Source organism: Alligator sinensis, unplaced genomic scaffold (genome assembly GCF_000455745.1).
Source record: "Alligator sinensis unplaced genomic scaffold, ASM45574v1 scaffold327_1, whole genome shotgun sequence".
Lineage (NCBI taxonomy): Eukaryota > Metazoa > Chordata > Crocodylia > Alligatoridae > Alligator > Alligator sinensis.
In genome coordinates, this window is record NW_005842379.1 from 290,320 (window position 1) to 311,927 (window position 21,608).

Below are 21,608 nucleotides of genomic sequence, written 5' to 3' on the forward strand. Positions count from 1 at the left end.
TTCAAAACCCCGTCGTCAGGCTAAGGGAGTTTCAGCAGTTGGTGTGTGCTCTTCCGGGATGAAATAAAAAGTAAAAAAGCCAGTGGCTGGGCTGGTATGCATACAAGACAGGTACTCAGTGAAAATGTAGATTGAGGAGTCAATGGGTGAGAGACAGGCGGAGGGGAGAAGGGGGATGAAAGTGGAGAGATACCTGGGGAGGCAGATGTCAGGCAGGTTATAATGTGTCATACATCCTGGATACTAAAAATCCTGGACTAAATATAGGCATTGGATTTATGACACGTTATAACCTGCCTGACATCTGACTCCCCAGGTATCTCTCCACTATTCATCCCCCTTCTCTCTTCCCCCCCTCTCCCCAGCCTGTCTCTCACCCATTGACTCCTCAGTCTACATCTTCACTGACTACCTGTCTTGTATGCATACCAGCCCAGCCGCTGGCTTCTTTACTTTTCATTCCATCCAAGAAGAGCACACACTAACTGCTGAAACTTCCTTAGCCTGACAAAGGGTTTTTGAACCCAAAAGCTTGCTTAATAACTATTCTCCAACTATTTGGGTTGGTCTAATAAAAGATATCAGATTCACCCAAGGAACCTTGTCTGCCTATGTCTTTAGACCAACACGGCTACAACCTACATGCCAGTAATTTAAACCAGTGTTTCTCAACCAATGTGCTGCAGCACCCTGGGGTGGTATGAGATCTTTTAAGGGTGTTGTGGGATGCTGTTAGGTATGCAAATAGGAACACATGATTCACAGGATAAACCTAGAGATATCAAATAGCAGTCAATAATGTCAAAAACTTTCTGATCCGTTGTGGTGTTTCTGAGTTCTTTGCAGCAGAATTACTTCATTATTTTTCTGTGATAAAAAAGGAGTGAATGCTAAGAGTTAGCATTTTCCAAGGGGTGCATTGTGTCTAACACTAGTTTAAACCCATATGCTGTAGATGGGCTCTTGGTGATAATTATGTAATTCAGAGCAATTTTGGGGAAGCCTGTACAGGGCGGTACCAGGAAGACACTAATCTTGTGTAATTGAAATGTCACAAGATAATTGGTAGTCAGAATGATTGATGCAATACTACGATAGAAATTTCTCTGCTGAGTGGTTTATTTCATAACTTTTAGACTCAAGTAAATATTTATATTGTTACTTTTGAGTATTCCTGAAGTTTGGGGGTTTTTTATTGTAATTCTATTTGTTTTTCCAAATCTGACAAGTAGCAATGGGGTGATTTGAGAATGAAATGGCTACTATACATTTCTCTTCTGTAGGGTCTAAGCAGTGGTGGTTTGGTGGTGGAACTGACCTTACTCCAACTTATTTGAACCAAGAGGATGCTGTTCATTTTCACAAAACTTTGAAAGAAGCTTGTGATAAGCATGGTCCAGAACTGTACCCCAAGTATAAGAAATGGTATGTAAGAGTAAAGGAAATGCTCTTGGATCGCTTGTCTCTCTCGCTTTTGCAAGGTTGGATTACATAAAACATGCTGTGCTAACACTTAATTTTAAATTGATCATTACTTCATCTCAGATGGGTATTGGGGGATTTTTAGTTAAGCATATTCTGGGAATGCTGCAGAACCTCCTTTGGGGCCAAATTCTGCCTCCCAAGTATGTATGAGCATTTCTCTGTATCTGCATTAATTTGACGTGTGATGTTTGCAAAGCACTTTGCAATCTTAATTTATTGATAAGGGAGCTAATGATGTATTTAGCTGCTCTGCTTTCCCAGTTTAATTAATTGCTAGCCTAACTGTTAATAAATAATACAATTGCATAGTATAGCACAAAGTTTACTTTGTAACTAGATGTCAAACATTGTATCTGGACAGCAACTGTAAAGAACACACTTGCCGTCTTACAGTACGAAATGTTCTTTTAAGTTGTTTATGATTATACATGCCAACTAATTTACTGATAACATTACTTTGTGTTCATGTAGTGCCTTGGCCACTACCTTCCAAATGAAAATCTCAATGCTTTTTTACAAATTTTAAATGAATTAAGCTTTGGCCTTTGTTCCCACAGCCTGACCACAAGATCATCCACGTCTCCTGTCTTTGGGTATTTGTATATCAGTGGGGCGAATTTGTAGTGGCTTATATCGGTGATGGTCTATTTACAGAACTCTAGACGTACAGTGAATGATTGAGACATTGTAACACCTTAGAGTGACACTGGATGCCTGTTTTGAGAAATGTGAGGATGTCGCCTACAGAGCATCCTCCCTATATTCAATGCACCTTTTACAGGTTTCTTTTGAGATGCATATTTAGTCTTTTGTCTTCTTTAGCTGTTAGGTCAGTTGAAATGCATATGTAGTTTCCTTGCTTTCACTGGCTTACTAGCTTAACTTTTGCTTTGGCTCTCTTAGCTTGGAAATACACATGTGATGAACAGTGTTAGGACTTTGCCAATAATTTAAACCACTTTTATGATTTTATGGCATGGATCTGGTATTGGATACCACAAGCTCCACTTTCTCAATGCTTAATGGGTTGCAAGCCATTAGCGGAGTTTGATTTTTTTTTTTCTTGTGGCAGTCTTGTTACCACAATCCATCCAAGTCCCAACTATTGTCTTGCATTTTTGTGCAAGAGACACTGTCCAAGCTATCACAGTTTTCATATGCAGCAAGGCCAGAAATGAACGTCTCATAGTTCCAGCCCCAGTACGTTAATTAAAAGTAAGTAGGGCCCTTCTGTTAAAGGGGGAAAGTTGTGGTCCCTTTGTTGGAAGCTGCACTGAGAACTAAACTATATGTCCTTTATAGATAAATGCATTTTAAATGTGTCACTCTTGATGTGAAAGACCTAACTGATTGTGTTCTTCAGTACTAATGTACAGTGAACTGCTTTTCTTTCTGTCTCTTATCTGAAACCAGCTATGGTATCCTACAGGAAGGTTTCCTTTTCTATAAGCTGCTAGCCCTTGTCTGAATGCAGCAGATAAAGAGGGTGTTGTGCATCGGGTGGGAACTAGTTGAGAGAGCTGTTTATCTTCTCTCTTATCTTGAAGGCATGCTCTTTAATACCATTTACTGTGATGTTTTCTGCCTTGAATGTTGTTCATCAGACTTGTTCTCCAACTGAATCTGCAACTGAGGCTTTCCAAAATTTGTTTGCTAATCCTCTCTCCTACTTTGCAATAAAAAAGCTGATCCTCCAAGCGAGACAAGAAACAGGAACTTCTCTATTTCTGTATGCATAGCCCTGTGTTTTGTTTTGATTGTCCAAGAGCAGTCATTAGGTATGAATGCTATATATGAGATATTAGTCCTAAGAGACAGGTAGGATCCTTCCTCACTGTTGGGGAGAGAGGAGAAGGCAAAAGAGGAATTCTTAAACAGTGCCAGTAGATCTAATGCAGATCTTGGTCCAGGACTCCCTCTTATTCAGTTGCAAACTTCTGTTGTCTATTGTCTTGCTTAATCATTGCTTAAGAGGCTTTTAGGTTTTAAGCTTAAAAATAAAGATTCAGTTTCTAAGGAAGAATGAATTTGATCTCTCATCCAGTAAAGGGTATTGATATTTCACATTTATTTTTTTTAATACAAAAAAGTGACCTTTCAGCAAAATGGTAAACGGAGAGGAAAAATTATCTGGGGAGAATGTGAATTAACAAAAAGACTTATGCAGAGAATTCCACAAAAAGGTTCTAGTTTTTTATACAGCTCTCGGAACAAGGGCTGGAACAAACTGTTAGGGTAAAGCCTTAAAGTGTTCCTAACTCCTTGGTATGTAGAGCATGTGGAACCCCTTGAAAACCGATGTCTGCCTTCATAGGCCTGTTACTTCAAAATCTGCTATTGTGCTTGCAGCGCTTACTTTTTTCAAGATAAGCAGTGATATGCTGCATTGTAATGACAGCATTAACTAATCTTTAACATGAAGAAATGTAGTCTAGTCTTGCCGTGGTTTACTGGATTCTTAACCTTCACTGGAGTTAATGGACAAAGAGGGTGTATAGCAACTTGCAGATTTTGGCCCTTTCCCTGTGTTTTAGTAGTGTAGTCTCTTGCCAGTTGCTTGTCTGGAATTTTAGTTTTCTGAGTCTCAACTTAGTTTCCTGGCCTTGACGTTTGATTGCTGCTCTTTTTCAGGTGCGACAACTATTTTTATATCAAACATCGTGGAGAGCGAAGAGGGATTGGTGGCATATTCTTTGATGATCTAGACTCTCCCTCAAAAGAAGAAGTGTTTCAGTTTGTGCAGAGCTGTGCTGAAGCCATTGTGCCCTGTTATATTCCCATTGTGAAGAAACACTGTCATGATTCCTTCAGTCCCGAGGAAAAGTTATGGCAGCAGCTTCGTAGAGGAAGGTAAGAAGGGGATGGACCAAATGACATCCCATTGGGTGGAATGGGAGAAGAGTAGAGTTAAGGTGGTTTTAATCATATAATTTACACTTACCTACAGTTTAAACCATATTGCTTAATGAGTGAAGGTTACAGGTGTTTGGGAAAGCTTCTTGCACAGTGTTCCCCCGCACAAAGTTCTACCAGACCTTGAAGGTCACAATTAAGTTAGCACAACTGCACTGGGGAGTTTTTCAACCTTTGTAAAGGTGTTTAAACAGACTTAGCTTTAAAAGTAGGGTACAATACAAAATGAATTCATTGTAGGGAATAATGGATGCTGACAGATGTGTTAAAAAGCAGTGCTTTACTGGAAGTGGAATTGTGACAGTTTGACCCAGCTCCCCAGTGTCTGTATAGGTCACACATTACAGTAGGGCCTTTTGGTGCTTTTATCTAATAGCTGATTCAATCGGCTATTAGATAAAAGTGCCAAAAAGCCCCACTGAAACGCACGTGAGCGAGCCAGGTCAAACTGACACAATTCCTCTTCTGGGCATGCACTGCACTGTGCTTGGTGTGAAGGTGCACCAAACTGAAAGTAAAGTGCTGGGGTTTTTTTCCACATTTATAAGCAGCCAAAGTACTTTGCCTAGGCATCTCTTACCTAGTCTGAAATCACTGAAACTTTCAAGATTTTGATTCAAAGTTAGTTGTGAGCCCTGAGAGTGATGCTCAGTAGTAGGGTTACCATATTTCCAGTTCCAAAAAAGATGATACCTGTCAGAGGGGACACCTCACTCCCCACCTGCAGCCCTCTGTCTCTGCTGCTGCCCCTCTACCAGTGCCCCTCACTAGACCCACAGTCCCTTGCCCGTGGGCCATGCTGGTGCCTCTCAGTCCCAACCTACAGCCCCTTGGCACTGCCAGTGCCACGCACTCCCAGTCCACAGCCCCCTGTCCCTCCAGTTCCCCTCACTCCCAAGTCACACCCTGCTCCCCCCCGCCCTACTGGAGGGGGCCTCCAGCTGCTCCCATCCAGATTGGGTCGCATCATGGTGACTGTGGCAGCTCTGACTTCTGTGGGTGGTGGCAGAAGTGAGTCTGATCTCGGTGTGGATGGAGGGAGGAGGATGGGAGGCCTGTGGCATCCGCTACTTTGGGCTGGGGCTCCTGCACCACATCAGGTGGCCTGGCTTTCCCTCGCCCCTGCCACCTGGGCCACTGGCCCACAGTGCCACTAGGCCAGCCATGCAGCTCCCACTGCCCCAGAAGGGCACCCTCTGCCCCCTTCCCCCACTGGAAGGGTAGGAGTTTCCTCCTGCCCCTGTGCTGTGCCAGAACCCTAGTGCCTAGATACCATCCCGCAGCATCAGCAGACACCGTCCCCCACCCCAACAGTCCCCAAGCCCTGGCTCTCCAACCCCTGCTCCCCATAGTCTTGCCTACATCCAGCTGCCGAGGCTGCTCCCACCACCCTGCCAGGCTGCATGCTGGCTACATGTGTGTATATGTGCAGACACACATGGTGCCCCCTGTCTCCAGTTGCCCTCCCCCTGCTCCCACCAGTGGAACAGACCAAAATCCTGGACGTTTGTTCAGATTTCAAAAAAACACCTGGACAGAGATTGGAGGATCCAAAAAGAGGGCATGTCCTGGAAAACCCGGACATATGGTAGCCCTTCTCAGTAGTGAAATATTAATTTTAAAAATTCAAAGGAAATTGGTTATTGTAGCAGGCATGACACTTGCATTTGTGTTTTTTAATGCTCTGTAATAAAGGAAGCATAGGGAGGATAGTTCATGAGAAGGCCACCTAGGAGCAGCTAGCACAGTGTTTTGTGTAGATCTGTGGTTCTGAAACTTTTTAGACTTGCAGCACCCCTCCATAACTTTTCTGAATTTAGCAGCACCTCATTTAAAAAATGAATTTATTTAGTGTATTAATAGCTGAAGAAAACCCTTATCTGAAATACTTGAAAGTATTGGTTTAACTATAGACCAGGCTAAAGCTCACTCAGAACAGTCCTCGTGAACTCTCACTGTATTGTTGGACTGCTTTATATGAAACATGTTTATCCAACGTGAGCCTTACAGATGCTGTAACAGTTACAGAGTTGAAGCTTGAACTGTTCTGTCCTCTGAAAATTTTTCATAAGTTTGGTTTCGGATTCAAAGTCTCCTTGGCTACCTGTGTGTATGTGTCCTTTTCTTTTTTTCCTTCCTTTCATTTGCAAATAATGATTCTTTTCAAGTGGAGCTGAAATGTTTTTTCTTTTGTTTCTGTAGTAGCATCACTAGTTGTCAGATGTGCTTTGAGGTTAAATTGTACTTTTGAATCTCTTAATCTCTGACAGAACAGAAGCATTTAATATCTGTGACAAATTCTGGAAGATTATGTGGGGAAATGAGTTTTCTTCAGTTGCAGCCACAGCTATTTTGGACAGCTGATGATTCTTGATTTTCTTGCAGAGCCTTGGGTTAGGCTACCTTCATTTCCTGCATGAAGATAAGAAACGCTTCCTCTCACTGGGGCTATGTGTAATGTGCATGGCTGTTAAGATAGCTACTGTTTTATTGCAGGAGCATTTCTCAGCATGGTAACTACTGAGACAAGACGCTGAAAGAGCTCTGGTGTAACTGCATCAAGGAAAGTCTGACGATAAGAGAACTGGTCTTGTGCAAAATGTTAGTATATGTTTTGCAGGTTGATTACCTACCAATGGAATATGCAGTGTGGTGTTCAGACCGGTGAGGGAGGTGGGCTTTTACTACTGGAGGGCAAGGGCACTGGGTCGCAGTTCCACCTGCCTTGCTCTGTGCTCCTGTTCTGAGGTTCTAGGTAGTTCACAATTCCTCCCAACTGGCTCCATCCCACTGTACTGCTCACTCAGTGAGAATCAGTGGTAGTTGCAATGTTTCCTGGAGTGGGACTGATAATCCTTCTGTGAACTGAAAGACAAGAACAACATATCCTTAGAGTAGACAACAAGGGAGATGTTCTAGAGAAATTCCTTAGAAAAATCCCTCACATAGGTCTTCCCAGCATGAAATTCTTAGTTCAGTGTTGTGGCCCAATTATAGATTGGGTACTTCCTTTCTGACAACAAGTCATAATGGTTTTGACACTATGGATTCTTATTTGAAGTCTTGCTAAAGATAATGCAGTTTTCATCAAACATTTCCCTTAGAAGGTAAATATAGCTTCAAACTGCAACTGGGAAGACTCCTGTTGGGAGGTTAGCTAAGCTGTGGATTGTGCCTATGACGAAGGAGCTGAACTGGTAGTTTGCAGCATTTTTCCAATATGCTTTCAAAGGCAGTTCAGCAAGTATGAGAATAGGTAGAATTTCAGTAATAGTCTTTTTCTGTAAATACCAACTGACATGAGATTTATGTTATTGCTGCTGTTTAGGCCAGTCATTCACAACCAGCATGTCATGGAGCAGCACCCAATATTAGCATTGTTTAGGTGTACAAACATCTGCAAGATTTCACAAGATAAACCCAGCAATTTCAAATAAGAATCCATAGAGTCAAAAGAATTCTGACTGTTGTGAACTTTCTGAGTGATTTTCCACAGAAGAATTGCTCTATTATTTTTTCTGTAGTCCAAGAGTGAGTGAAAGCAAAAAGCTGGCATTTTCTCAAGGGCTGAATCTAAAAAAGTTGCAAACCACCGTTGTAGCCCCTGATCCTGTAAATGATCGAGTGAAAGTGTCCCTGCTAGAATTAGGGCTGTGCTCAGGAACAGGATACTAACTGGATTGGGGTATAAGTGTCAGATGACTGATTTTTTTCTGACTTTCCTCCTGCCCAAATACCTGGGAAGAACAGAGCAGTCCAGAGCAATGTTTCTTAGTTGACTGGTCCACCTCTTTTGATAATTGTCTGCTGCCAGAAGTATAAAAGTTATAAAGAGGTACAAAGTTCTGTGAAGAAGATACTAGATAATACCAAATGCTGATTTGTAAATGTGAGCTTGATTTTAGCCATACTTCCCCTCCTGCAAGTAGCTGCAAGTTTGCAGAAAAGATCACCTTTGATAGCAAGTGTTGTATAGCAGGCCAAACATATGCATTGCTTTATTAGAACCTGATGTAGGTCTTTAATTGATTGCTTTAATACAAGAGTAGGACTGGAAGGCATGACTGCCTGATAATCCTATAATTAGGGACCTACCGAAACCATGATTTTGGGCAGGCTCTGCAAAAAAGGTGCAGGGTCCCTGGCAGGGAACTCACTAAAAATAAAATGTTGGCTCCTTTCAGGGAACCATAAGTCCTTGTGGCCACTGTGGCCCAGCCATGCAGCCTGCCAGGGGAGAAGGGGGCTGCCAGCAGGATGGCTGCTCCCCCTCCCCCATCCCTAGTCACTGGCTGTGAAGGCTGTCTGTCATATGGTCCCACCCCTTGCCACCAATCAGCAATAAGGATGGGCCATATGATGGATACCCCTTGCAGCCAAGCAATGACAAGGCATGAGGTCACTGGGGCCCCTCACCCAATCAGAGGTGGGGAGGTAACGCATTGTGCTCCACCCATGAACATAACTGCCAGGCCTGTGGTCTGCCCATGAAATTGGCCGGCAGCCGCCTCGACATTGGTAGACCCCAGCCTATTTGTGTCTGGACCTAGAGAAGTATTTCAAGAATTCTCATAGATTTCTAGAAGACATGGCTGGGAGATGGTATTAGCTTGCCTTTTGCTCTGTGCCATTTAAAGTTGCTGTTGGATTAATTGATCTTGTCTGTCCTGGCACAGCTGCATCTCTTGTTGATATCAATGAATTCCTTTGTTGATACAAATTATTCTCCAGGTGTGGACAAATTTGCCTTTTAAATGCTTTAAAAGAAGTGGTAGAGCTGCTGATTGAGACTATGTACCAGCCATTACAATGTACCTGTTACATCTACATGCTTCTGTATCAATATGAGCAAGCTAAATCGCCCTCATTGTGACTGTGGATGAAACAAGGTTAATGTTGGAGCAGTTTTGCTAAACTTTTATCTCTGCAGAATTATGTAGCTATAATAGTTGCATCCTTATAGATTGTAAGGGTGTCCTTTAGATGCCAATGTAATTGTTACATCTGTCTCTACCCTCAGTTACTCCAGTTGTTGTTTTGTGATAAGAGAGGCTCCTGTGCACTCCTCTATTCTGGGTCTGTGCTTGGGTCTATCCATCTAGACTAATGGAGGCTAATTCATGCTCTCCTCTGCATCCTCCCTCCTGCTGGTAATAGAATGACTCAGTCTGAAAAGCCATGGCCTAACCAAATGTCTGGCCTCATGGCACCAAGTCCCCTTGTTTTAAAAGGCTCTTGCAATTGCTTGGGTCAGGGTGGGTTGAAGTAAGTTAGGAGGGCTTGCAGTAACTCTTACCCTAGTGACTGTCTTCTTTAGTTCATAGTCTGTTCGATTTACTGGGAACTCTGCCTGCCCTTGTTCTGTGACTAGTGTTTGCAGTGCCAATCTCCTTCCTGTTCCTCACTGGGGACAAGGCCCTGCCTTCGTTTCTTTATGCATGCTGAACAAGGAGAGGCTGGTCCCAAACTGATGCTCTTTATTTTTGTGCCTTGATAGGGCAAGGAGACTGAGCCGGTGGTTGTTCTTTACAGCCCTCTACTACTTGAAGGCATCAGTTGATGTGACAGTAAATTTATTCATTGTGTCTTACCCCCTGCAGGTACGTCGAGTTCAATCTTGTCTATGACAGAGGTACAAAGTTTGGCCTTGCAACGCCAGGATCCAGGATTGAAAGCATTCTTATGTCTCTGCCCCTGACTGCCAGGTGAGGGAAGAGAAAATGTTACATGGAGTGTTAGGCAAGGATGTGTTCCCTTTCCTACTGTTTGGTGTGTTCCAGCTAGCTGCCACTTGAACTTGTATTTGGTGTGTTCCCACACACCAAGATTACAATACCAGGCTGGCCTGCAAGTTCCATTGCTGAGATACCAGCATAATGGTGGGATGGACTGGTTTTGCCCACAGTACACTCCTTCACTGGAAAAAAGTATTTTCCAGTAAAAGGACAAGGTGGAAGTTTCCAACTGCTTTCTCTATTGGGACTTATTTCTGTGTCCCACCTATGGTATAAGGTTTCTTGGTATTTCAGCAATAACTCCTTGTTCAGCAGCCTATTTCACCGTATTTAAAAAGAAAAACAAACTAAGAGTATTTTACTTGCTATGTGGTGCAGAAGCTGAAAGGGGGGTCCTGCTTTCCCACCTGGTGCCTGGAAATGAGTGCTGTGTCTGTGCCATTAAGGCAAGACTGGGAGTGCTGCTGAGAAATAAGTCCCACCCACTAGCACTTGCTTGGCATATACTTAAGCCTGGAAACTAAGCAGCTAGAGAAGGCCCAAACACCAGCCGTCCCAGCACCATAGTTAGGTGCTTTGCCTTGGGAGGGCTCGTGCTGGACACAGTATAGACAAACCTTGAGAAGTTTTAAGGTGCCACTTTTTTCTTTTGTTGCCTGTACTCCAAGCTCTTTTATGTAGATTCTTACATGGTCCTCATCCCCACAGGGTGCCTCATTCTCTCTCTCAAAGCTCAAGCAGTTCTTTGGAAACCTCATAATGTTTGGTCTCATGGATGTTCCTGCCCAGGGTGGGTGGTTTGTGGGAAATGTTTTAATTAAAAACACTTAGTTTTTGTTTGGCACAATAAGTGGGAGGAAGCGATTCCTAAAGCATTTAAAGGCACTTCAATTTGTAAGGAATGGTCATGTGGAAGGGGTGGATAGCTGAAGCTAAAGAGGCTGATTCAATTTAAGTATAAGAATCACTTGGTCCCACCCCTATCTTTCCAACCCTCCCTGGAAGAATAGGAGGAGTAAGGTGTTGTTTGTTTGTTTTTTAATGCCTTATCAAGTTCAGTGTGTGTGTGTGAATACATATTTGAATTTCAGTTGTGTGGCTGTAGCATCCAATCCAGAAAGACTTATTGACTTCTAGTCAATAAGATTGACTAGATTTCAATAAGATTGAAATCTAGTTAGAGGACAGCTTTGGAGAAGTGGTCCCCTGGCCAGCCAGGCTCTAAGGATTGTGTTCCTCTGTTTGCAGGTGGGAATACATGCACTCGCCACCAGAGAATTCCAAGGAAGCTGAGATCCTAGAAGTCCTGCGTAATCCCAAGAACTGGGTACACTGACAAGCACTGTGAAGGGGCCCAGCTGCCTGTGTTCAGCCCCGTGTAAAGGATATGAACTCTCGTCAATCAACCTACTCCAACTACCATTATGTGGCAATGCAACGGCTCCATTTTCATATTCTTATGTGCCTTGAGGGTTGTATGCTTGTTTATCATATTTTACAAGGAGACGAATTGTTTAGAAGCACCAAACTGATGCTCACCCCTTGCTGCTGTTGCCTTCTATAGGCTATGAAACTCTATCTCATATGTTCAGTAACACTCAACATTTTGGCTAAACCCAACATGAAATAAACCACTTAGAAATACTCCCATATGGGATTAACATATTTGCCAATCTTAAAGAGAATTAGGTTTCTTTTTCTTTTCTTTTTTTTTTTCAAGTTATAAGACTTGTTCTCAGGAAATGTTTACAATGTTTTTTAAAAATAATGTTCTGATGCTTCATAATTAAAAGAGTTTCACCTGGTGTGAGTTCAGTCTTTTAAAATCATAGTTTCAAATATTTTGTTACAGGATTTTTCATTAAATTTCTAAGATTAGATACTTGATACATGTGATACCTTTGAATGAATGGTTGACTCAAAACAAGTTGAAACAAGGCCAAAATTGTTAGACAGTGACATGGGTACTGAAATATAGGCCAGAGTCCGTCTTAGTTTTTGCTCCTGTGACCTACTGCCCTGCTTCTTAGCAATCTCCATTCATGTAAGTGGGGATAACTAAGAGCTGAAATAACTACTTCAGGTGACTAGATAAGGCAGAATCTGTGTGTTTGGTTATTTAAGATGAAGTTTTATCTTAAAAGTTGCACCCATTGTAACTAGAGAGGTGATTTTAAACTTTAATCAATTTACTTAACAAAAAATGGTCTATATTGATGACTGTCCATGCAGAAGCTTGCATTAGTTGAACTGACCTAGGTTTCTAGCAGATTTAAGTGACGATGCTATATTGTCTATGCATAGTCCTGATATGGTTTGAGCTTCAGAGATGCTTGGTCTTAAAATATAAAATAATCAGATAAGTCTGATATTCTTTTCTAAGTGTGTCCAAATCCAAAATATTTGCCCTGTATTTTTAGCAGGGCAGTGTTTATAGTTTTTTTTTCTGTTAATTGACTTGTAACATTTGACACTACAATGAATAAGAGCAGTTAGGGCTGCAAACATGTGGACTTTGATTTTCATTAAAAAGAGTTCTGGAAATAATTAAATCATAGGTTTGGTTTGGTACATTAAACCTAACCAGTTCATGTGAATAAGAGGAAAAGAGGTAAATCTACACCTTTATAAACTAACTAAAGTAGATGTATATAGCACAAGCTTTTGTGAACTTAAGCTTCATTAAATGCTGTGAAAGGATGTGAAGAAAGCAGAGTATAAGAAGGAGAGAGAAATTAGAATTCAAGAGATGAGGGAAAGGAGGGCAGTGCTGGGAGAGGCAAACGAAGCAATACATCCATAGGAACAAAGAAGTCACAAAAATGAGCTCAGGTAATGAGATAAGAATCATGGACATGATATGCAATCATTCCAAAACTAACTGGTACAGGCTTCAGGCCTCTTGGCTTTAGCCCACTGATTGTTCTTGCTGAAGACTTCTAAGCCTAGGCCTGCTTGATCTGGCCTAGCTCCTTAGTGCCAGTCTTTCCTCTGGTTTTGCTCAGGTGGCCCCTTGACCCTATCTCAGTGCCTACCTCAACCCCCTTGCATCCCTGATCCAAGCGAGGATGCTTGCACCCTCTGTGCCAACCCACTCTGTGGTCTCTGACCCTGTCTGGGCTGTATTCTAGGTGCCCCTCAGATACCGCTGTGGCCTCCCTATTAGCCAAATTCGATCCTCTAGTTTCAAGCTTAAATTACAACATAAATACTGGTGACTGCTTCACAACTAAAAAAACCTACTCAGTTCTAGGTCTTTGCCTTACTACAGATCACAAGCAGGAATCCTGGTTTTCTCTGATTAAAAAAATCCCCGATTTTCAGTTAAAATCTGTATTTCCTAAATCCATGTTTTTTCCGTGATTTAAATGAAACACCACTAATATATAGATAATATATATTATTACACCCCAGGTCTGGTCCTGGTGTATCCCCCCCGCCACTCTGGGTTCGGCCTTGTTCTACTCCCCTCCCTGGTCTAGCCTGGCTCAATGCCCCTGCCTCACCCTGCCGCTCTGGGCCTGGCAACACTCCTCCCTGCCTCCCTGCTGCTCCAGGTCCAGCCCCGCTGTATCCCTCCCCCCACACCACTCCAGGCCCAGCCCCATTCCACCTCCCTCTGGGTCCACCTGACCCGTGTCCGCAGCCCTCCCTCCCTGACAACTGTTCTGGAGGGCATTGAGGCCAGGCAGCAGCTGGGGGCGCTGCCACCATGATCTGCCACCCTTTGCCTTCAGGCAGGGGGGAAGCCCTCCTGCTCAAGCGGCCAGCACGTGTTCGCCACCACCACAAACTTCCCTGGCAGCAGTGCAAACTTGGGCCCACGCAGCCAATTGGTGCCCTCCCTCTTGAGCGTTACAGACAGACAGACAGACAGACTAAGCCTTTTATTATATTAGAATATATATAGCTCAGTTGCCTCTCTGGTTTAATGAGCCTAGGGAGTTCCTGCCCTGCATTCTCCCAGAGTCCATAACAGACAGCCTCTAGGTATGCTTTCTTGTGGCTGGCTGTTTTAGCCGTTGACCCCTGTGGGCCACTAAAGTCCTGCTCTCCCTTTTATAGCAGCTAGCAGGGTTGGGGCTCCATGTTTCACCATACAATGAAGATGCAATCCATGTACCAGGTAGATCATGTAACTAAGAGCTCAGAATGCTATGGAAAATATGATTTTCTTGGGTAAAGACTGGATAAATCTGATTATAATTAGTGACCTACATAATTCACAGGGGTTGCCCACCAATTTTGCGGTCTGAGTGCAGTGCCAGGTGCCGTTTTCATGCTGGAGTGCAGTGGGCCCCCTCCATACCTCTGATTAGCTGAAAGGCCCCAAAAGTCCTGCCCTTCCCTTGAGACTGACAGTTGGAAGTTTACTTAGCAGCCATCGGTCAATGTCCAAGGAGCGGCAGGACTTCTGGGACCCCTCAGTCAATCAGAGGAGTGGGGGGCCTGCCTCACTCTGCCAAGAAAATCTCACCCTCCCTTCCTCCACTCCTTCCTCCCTGACCGCCCCACCCTGCTTCTGATGCAAAGGCTTTCTGCCTCTGTTTTCAGCTCCCTTCCCACCCTCTTGCCCCAGCTTGCTGGCCATTTTCCAACTTTTACATGCTCCTCATGCTTTTTGGCAAGGACCAGGCTTTTTCACAGAGGACCTACCCAATTTGCAGTTTCTGCAAAAACATGAAATCATGAGTTTGGTGAGTCCCTAATTATAATGTAAAGGCTCATGTTGTGGTATGTGGAGGCTTTTTTTCAAGGCCTGGCTATTAGAAGCAGGGAGACTCTCACCCTGTCTCCACACAAGGAACAGTATGAAATTTGGAACAGTTGAATTATGAAGGTTCAGGAGCCAGGATATAAATTGTAATCCAAAATTCATGATTTATGTCAGTCTCTAGACATTTGGGACCTGCTTGGAGATCATATCTCTCTTTCTCTCAAAAAATGGGATTGTCATTAAGGCATAAAAGGCCAATTACCCAAAAGTTGGTGCTGGAAAGGTAGGAGGTCTGAGCCCCCTAACAAGTGGGAAACACAAATTTCTGTGACACCCTAACAGAGGTGGGCATCTCTGCAAGGATGGTGCTAATTCACTTACCTCATCTCGCTGTGGGGGGGAATGGGGAGGAGAAGACTTAGAAACCTATAGGAGGACTGAAAGTGTTTTCTGAGGTGGTGAGCTTCTTGCAAGAAAGTAGTTGCCATGACTCAGATTTGAACCAAGGTTACTAACCACTATACAATCATGGCTGGTCACTTGGAAGGTATTGGTCAAGCCAGGATTCTAGCTGTGTATGTAGGTGGGAGAAGGGGTCTGAACCTCAGTAAGCTCCAACAACAATCAGTGCAGTGCTCAACACTGCCCCACAGTCTTTTCCTTTTCTCAGCCTTGAACCTGTTGATTTCACCGACCAGAGTGCCACTCAGTAATGCCTGGAGGCATATTACAGCAGTTACTTGATCCAGTCTTTGCTTGCAGCTTCATTACTGACCGTGCAGTGGAATGATAATACTCAGCACAAGTGTCAATTTGATATTCCACAACACAGGATGAGGCAATAATTACTGAAGACTTACCAATAATTTTCTGAAACAATTTTCTGAAGCTCATGATAACCTTTGAATAGTGTTTACAGAGAAACTGCCCAAAAGTCTGGTGCCATGGCTTAGCTGGTTAAAGCGCCTGTCTAGTAAACAGGAGATCCTGGGTTCAAATCCCAGTGGTGCCTTTAACTTATGCTAACAGCTTTATAGTCACTGTAGTAGTGGCTCTCAACTTTTTTAGACCCAAGACCCTACTTGGAAAATGCCAGCTCTTAGCTATCACTCAACAAGGTCAGGGCCACAAGCTTTCCTTCTTTTCCCAGGGACATCCACAGGACAAACACTGTCTGCTAATTCAGGCAAAGACACCTGCCATGTCTGAACCTAGCCTCTCTCAGCACCTCCAAAGGAGACCCACAATAGCTGCCACTTTCTCCTCAGGGATTGCAGCTCCAGAGGAGGAAAAGCACAAGGCACTAGCCACTGGGGCTCTCTCACTTCACTTCCACACTGCTCTGTCTTCTCTTGACATGGGGAGAACTGAAGTGAGAGCACAGATTCCTTGCTGGAGGTGCTGGCTGGAGTTGGTCCCCCTGCAAACAGAGCCTTTGGCAGGTGGCAGGGCAAATAGCTCAAAATGCAGCTGGCATGACTCAGATTTGAGCAGAGGATGCCATAGCCACTACACAGAATAGTAACCATGGTAGATTATGGTTTTATGAGATTGTTAGCATAGGGATGATCCTATCTCAGGTAGGGGGTTGGACTAGATGACCTGTGGAAGTCCCTTCCAGCCCTGTTTCCCTATGGCTATATCATAGCCACCCTCTGCCCAACCTCAGCACTTCAGCCCTCTTCCACTGGCAAGGCCTTTCATTGGGCATCTCATGCTAGGAAAAAGCATGCATCTCACCCAGTTAGTTGGGTCCCTCAAACCAAACCTCTGACATTCTGCCACACAACAAACCTCACCAGTCCAGGCCACAGCTTGCCCTCTCTCTTCCTCCAAAGTCTTCTGCTAAGACAGAAGTTACAGGCCAAGCCATACTGCCCTCTTTGCTATCAAACCTCCCTTCTTAAGGATGAGTTATCTTATTACGTAATATGATGCATTTTTTTCTCTCAGTTTGCTTAAGTGCCGTATCTAACAGTTTTCTTTTTGGGGGGTGGGGGGGTAGAAGTACTACAAATACTGCTCAGCTTATTGATTTATCACCTTGGGATCTTTTCCATTACTTCCTTCAAACAGCTATTTGAATTGCTTTGACATTCCCTATATGTACTTGTTTGCACATTGACACTGGGGGAGGCTATGAATGAGACAGCCAAGCTGCGTTAGTTAACTGGAAACACCTGTAACAGTGGGTGTTGCAATCTTCCCCCTCTCTGCCCTTTTGACCTATATCCTCTATTTCTGTAAAGGCAGACCCAGCCAGAAAGGGATGTAGATGAAGAGAAAAAAAACCTAGGAAGATATCTCAGTGCTGTTCACACCAATTTTCCTCAGTTTTCCTCTCTTTTTCCTTCTTCAGAACATCCCTCTTCCCCTCCATCAACTCTGGGGTAGCCAACAGCTCTTCTGCCTGTATTTTCCTTCTGGTCTGTACAGGGCCTTTTCCTGAGAAAGGCTGAAGAAAGCAAAATGAAACATCATGGGCAGGTCAAGATAAGTGCAGTCGTGCAGCATGTAGCACTGCAAACACATTTGCAGTACCACATACGGCACAGTCCAGTGTTCTCTGCACTGCAAGGGTGCATTGCCCGAGTGTACACTGCAATGTGGGGTTTTTCTGTCAGTTTTTTTTCATCCCTGGATATCCGGGGGGTCAAAAACAACTGCAGAAAAAAAACTAGAGCAACACATGCTCAGCCAGCACATGCTGCTGAAAAGCAGAGCTGGGTCACCTGGAGCCATGCTCCGCTGCCAGCCTAGCTCCACGTGGCAGAATTGCCGTGGCTGCATCCCCAGGAGGCCCCCAGGACCTCAGGTAAGGCTGCTGGGGCCAGCCTTTCTTACCCCACCCAGGGCAACTTGCCACACACCTAAGCACGCGTGGTATGGGCAATCCCCAGGAACAAGTTGTGGCAGCACAAGGTGCACCGCTGCTATTTGTCCCTGGGGAACCAAATGTCCATGCACATCTGGATGCCCCCACATGGGTAAAATACCAGCAACGCTCTTGCTTGGTGTGGCTGGTGCGCTGTTTCAGCTCCTTTGTTTGGGTAAAAGCCTCCCAGAAGTGCTGCTTTCTCTGCCAAGGGCTGCCAAGCCTACAAGGGAGTGAGCATATCAACTTGTTTGTGGAGGGACCAGGCCCTGGTTGGCGAGCAGTACTAACATCTGTGCTGGAGGGGTGGTGGAACACACATATTAGTGTTAAGACTAAGATCGAGGTTCTGCAGTAGCGTGTGAACCTAGTGGGAATTGGGGAACCAAAGACCAGTGCTTTTCTTACCTGAGTATTGGGAGGAGGTGGAGAAGCAGGAGAGAATAGGTAGTGCCAGGTAGTTGCGGCTGAGTGGTTAAGACAATGGACTAGAAATTCATCAGTTTCCCTGTACTGGTTTCAATCTCGCTTAAATCTTATGCTTAGTTCCCATTTCTTTTTCAACCCAGGGACTCTGTTGCCTTTTGCCTTTCTCCATTTAAGCCCACGAAAGAACAGGTCGCTGGAGCACAAAGCAGTGCTTTGCCCCCCCCCCCTGGACCTTTCTGTGAAAGCTGGAAGCCCTCCCTCCAGACACCACAGGCACCCTAGCCCTGCACTGCCCCATCCCTGAGCAGAAGCCACTTCCTAGGCAAGGGCAGAGCCAGCATGTCCTTCAGGGCAACTTGCTCAGCCGGTTCATGGCAGTGATTTACCTGAGAAAGCAGTGGGTGGGGGGGGGAGGGAGGGACGGAAGAAAAGAGCTTGACTCTCCTGTTGCAAGCAAAAGCAGGGACAAAGTGGAGCCCAGGGCCAACAGGACAGCCATGTGGGAGGAGCCAACGACAGTTCGTGGTGGGTGGGCCAGCACCAGGTTTCTCCCCTAGTGAGCAAATGCCTGAGCTGATTGTGTCCAAAAGCAAAGACTCCTCCCCGTCGGGGAATCGAACCCCGGTCTCCCGCGTGACAGGCGGGGATACTCACCACTATACTAACGAGGACAGAGATAGTAGATGCTAGCCTAGGTCCTGGGCTGGCTCTTAATGTTCAGTTGTTGAGGTTTAACATAAGAACAAACAAAGCAAAATATGGAGATATTTCTTCAACAACTCCCAAGAAACAGCTGCATGCATCAGGGGTATAGGTTGTAGCAATGTTGGTCTAAGGACATAGGCAAACAGGGTTCTTTAGGTCAATCCGATATCTTTTATTAGACCAACCAGTAAAAGATATTAGATTGACCCAAAGAATCTTATCTGCATGCATCAGGTATTAGGTGCCCTCCAATTGAGCTTAGACAGCCTACAGCCGCATCAGTTACTTTACAGATTGTTATGGGGGATATCTTGTGTAATCTTAAAAATATATTATTAGAAAGTTTAAAAGGCAACTTGCAGCCATGAACACAAAGCAGTGAAGCCCAGCCGAGCATCTTGCCTCAAGACCTTGCACCAGGGAGGGAAAAAAACACTTGCCGTGACTCGGATTCGAACCGAGGTTGCTGCGGCCACAACGCAGAGTACTAACCACTATACGATCACGGCCAGACACCACCTGGCTGGGTTTTCAGAGGTGGCACCTGTCCCTCCTACAGTCAGAGTACTGTGGCCACTCAGCTCAACCAAGCCAGGTTCAGGCTCCATCTGAGCTGCTACAACTCAAACCTGAGACGGACAAGAGTGCGACAGAAAGGTCTGAGGCTTCAGCCAGCTGCTCCTGGGGGAACTCTGCCTTTCGAAGCTTGTATGACTGTCAGGGGACTAATAGGATGTATTTGATTGTAATGTATTTAAGGGTGTCACTTAACAAACAGGTTAAGGAGAGACCTACACAAGCTAGGCATTTCATAGCCTCTGGACGCATCTACACAAGACACTTAATGCACAGAAGACTACTTCTACTGCGCGTGAGTGCAGTGGGCAAAACCTGCGCTAATGCGCAGATTTAATCTCGTGCACGTTAACATCACTAAAAACTGTTCATCTACATCAGGGGTTGTCAACTGGGGGTACACATACCCCTGAGGGTACTTGGGAAGGCCCCAGGGGGTACGTGGCGGCAATGCAGACAAGCGGGGGTACTTGGGAAGCAGCACCGCCGTGCGCCTGCACACTGCCACCACCTGCGCACTGCCTGTGCACTGCTGCCGCCACCGTGTGCCTGAGCACCGCCACATCACCGCTCCGCTGCTGCTGCGCCACTGCCGCTGCTTCACATTTGCATGCCAGGGACCGCCTACACATCTAGAAGGGGGGACCCACCAGGAGCAGTACCCACCAAAAGGGATACTCTCCTTTAAAAAGGCTGAAAACCCCTGATCTATGGTAATGTGCAGTAATGCCTATTATGGTGCATTTAGTACAGGTCATTATGGGTGCCTATACATGCGCAGACTTGATTACCATGCTCCAGCAGCCTCCAGCGTCTCATGTGTCAGCATCTCTGCACTTTAAAATAGTGGCCAACTTTTTAAAAAGCTTCAAAGGTTTGACAAGCTTTAAATAAAGTGCCTTTGTGGCCATTTTGAAGTATAGGGATGCTGATACACAAGGTGTATCAGAGTGGTTCTTGGAGCTGCTTTAATTAAAGCCCGCCTCCCCCCCCTTCCCAAAACACAAGTATAAATGAGCTATAGGTACTAAACTTAATGCACTGTACTTACGTCACATTAATGAACGTGTAGACACAGGGCTGGATTAACCCTTTAGTGGGCCCTAGGCAAACAAATTCGTGGGCCTCTACTTAATCCTGTAGATTTATATTACTTTTTTCACTGAATAATTATAACATGTAAAATAAGTACAACTGGGCCCCTTCTTCACTTAAGGCTCTAGACGTGTGCCTAGTTTGCTTCTGCACTAATCCAGCCCCTTGACCCTGGTTCTGCAGAGATATTCTGTCCCCAAGTGGGTTATCTCCAGGGATCCTGGTTTTCTGTGATTAAAAAAAAAAACCCCAAACCCCAATTTTTAGTTAAAAAAAAAAGTAATCCACATTTTTCCGAGATTAAAATGAAACACCACTACATATCTATTTATTAGTGGTGTTTCATTTAAATCATGGAAAAAATGTGGGTGTGGGGTTACTTTTCTTTAACCGAAATTTGGGGTGGTTTGTTTTTTAAATCACAGAAAACCTGGACCTATCTCACTGAAGCGGAATGCCAGGCTTATTCATTGCCGCCTAGTAATCTGTATAAATTAAAAGACTCTTGAAGAAGAAGCAACAGGGTCCCAGAAAGGAGACAAGCAATACCTGGGGCGCCGGGGGTGTATGCACACGGAAATAAGCACAGGGCTGAAGAGTCCTAAAACAAGCCAGGTCTCGGGGCTCCGCGCGGTGAGACGGGCGGCCTCCATAGGCATCTGCTGCGGGCGTGCAGACCCCGGGGCTGTCTTGCTGAGCCGGGCAGGTCTACGGAAGAGACGCGGAATTGTCTCAACAATCGGGGCTCAAAGCCGAGCTGATCTCTTTTATTAGACGAAGAGGAACGATTTCAAGCACTTTCCCCCTTCCCGGGGCTGCCCCCAGGCTGCAGACAGCACTGGTGAGGGCGGCCTGGGAAAACTCCTATACCAGGCGGGCCGGTTAGCTCAGTTGGTTAGAGCGTGGTGCTAATAACGCCAAGGTCGCGGGTTCGATCCCCGTACGGGCCACGGGCTGTTCTTTTTATTTTCCCAGTCTCCACATGCAGCAGCGCGGTCCTTTTTTCCCCTCTGCTCCATGCGCGGCCCAGCGGTGAGCACCGGGGGGAGCCGTGGCTAGCGACCCCCGGGCGCAAGGG

At 45.0% G+C, this 21,608-nt stretch overlaps 1 protein-coding gene and 4 non-coding genes across 7 annotated transcripts in view; 3 read left to right on the top strand and 2 right to left on the bottom strand.

Annotated features, from left to right (window-relative positions):
- The window catches only part of CPOX (coproporphyrinogen oxidase), an 18,749-nt gene extending 6,811 nt beyond the window's left edge, over nucleotides 1–11,938 (top strand). For 2 of the 3 annotated variants that reach the window (XM_025210904.1, XM_025210905.1), the window contains 4 exons: nucleotides 1,284–1,425; nucleotides 4,117–4,335; nucleotides 9,999–10,103; nucleotides 11,382–11,938. In XM_025210904.1, the coding sequence (XP_025066689.1) occupies nucleotides 1,284–1,425; nucleotides 4,117–4,335; nucleotides 9,999–10,103; nucleotides 11,382–11,469 (554 nt within the window). In that variant the 3' untranslated portion in view covers nucleotides 11,470–11,938. Of the gene's footprint in view, nucleotides 1–1,283; nucleotides 1,426–4,116; nucleotides 4,336–6,894; nucleotides 7,000–9,998; nucleotides 10,104–11,381 lie in introns of all 3 variants that reach the window. The other variant, XR_003095420.1, reaches the window with a different exon arrangement.
- Nucleotides 11,939–15,788: 3,850 nt separating this feature from the next.
- On the top strand, nucleotides 15,789–15,862 carry TRNAT-AGU. Its single transcript has one exon. It is a non-coding gene; the product is annotated as a tRNA-Thr (tRNA).
- A 2,891-nt stretch (nucleotides 15,863–18,753) lies between these two features.
- Nucleotides 18,754–18,825, bottom strand: TRNAD-GUC. The gene has a single exon. It is a non-coding gene; the product is annotated as a tRNA-Asp (tRNA).
- Nucleotides 18,826–19,296: 471 nt separating this feature from the next.
- TRNAH-GUG lies at nucleotides 19,297–19,368 on the bottom strand. Its single transcript has one exon. It is a non-coding gene; the product is annotated as a tRNA-His (tRNA).
- A 2,038-nt stretch (nucleotides 19,369–21,406) lies between these two features.
- TRNAI-AAU lies at nucleotides 21,407–21,480 on the top strand. Its single transcript has one exon. It is a non-coding gene; the product is annotated as a tRNA-Ile (tRNA).
- The last annotated feature ends 128 nt before the right edge of the window (nucleotides 21,481–21,608 follow it).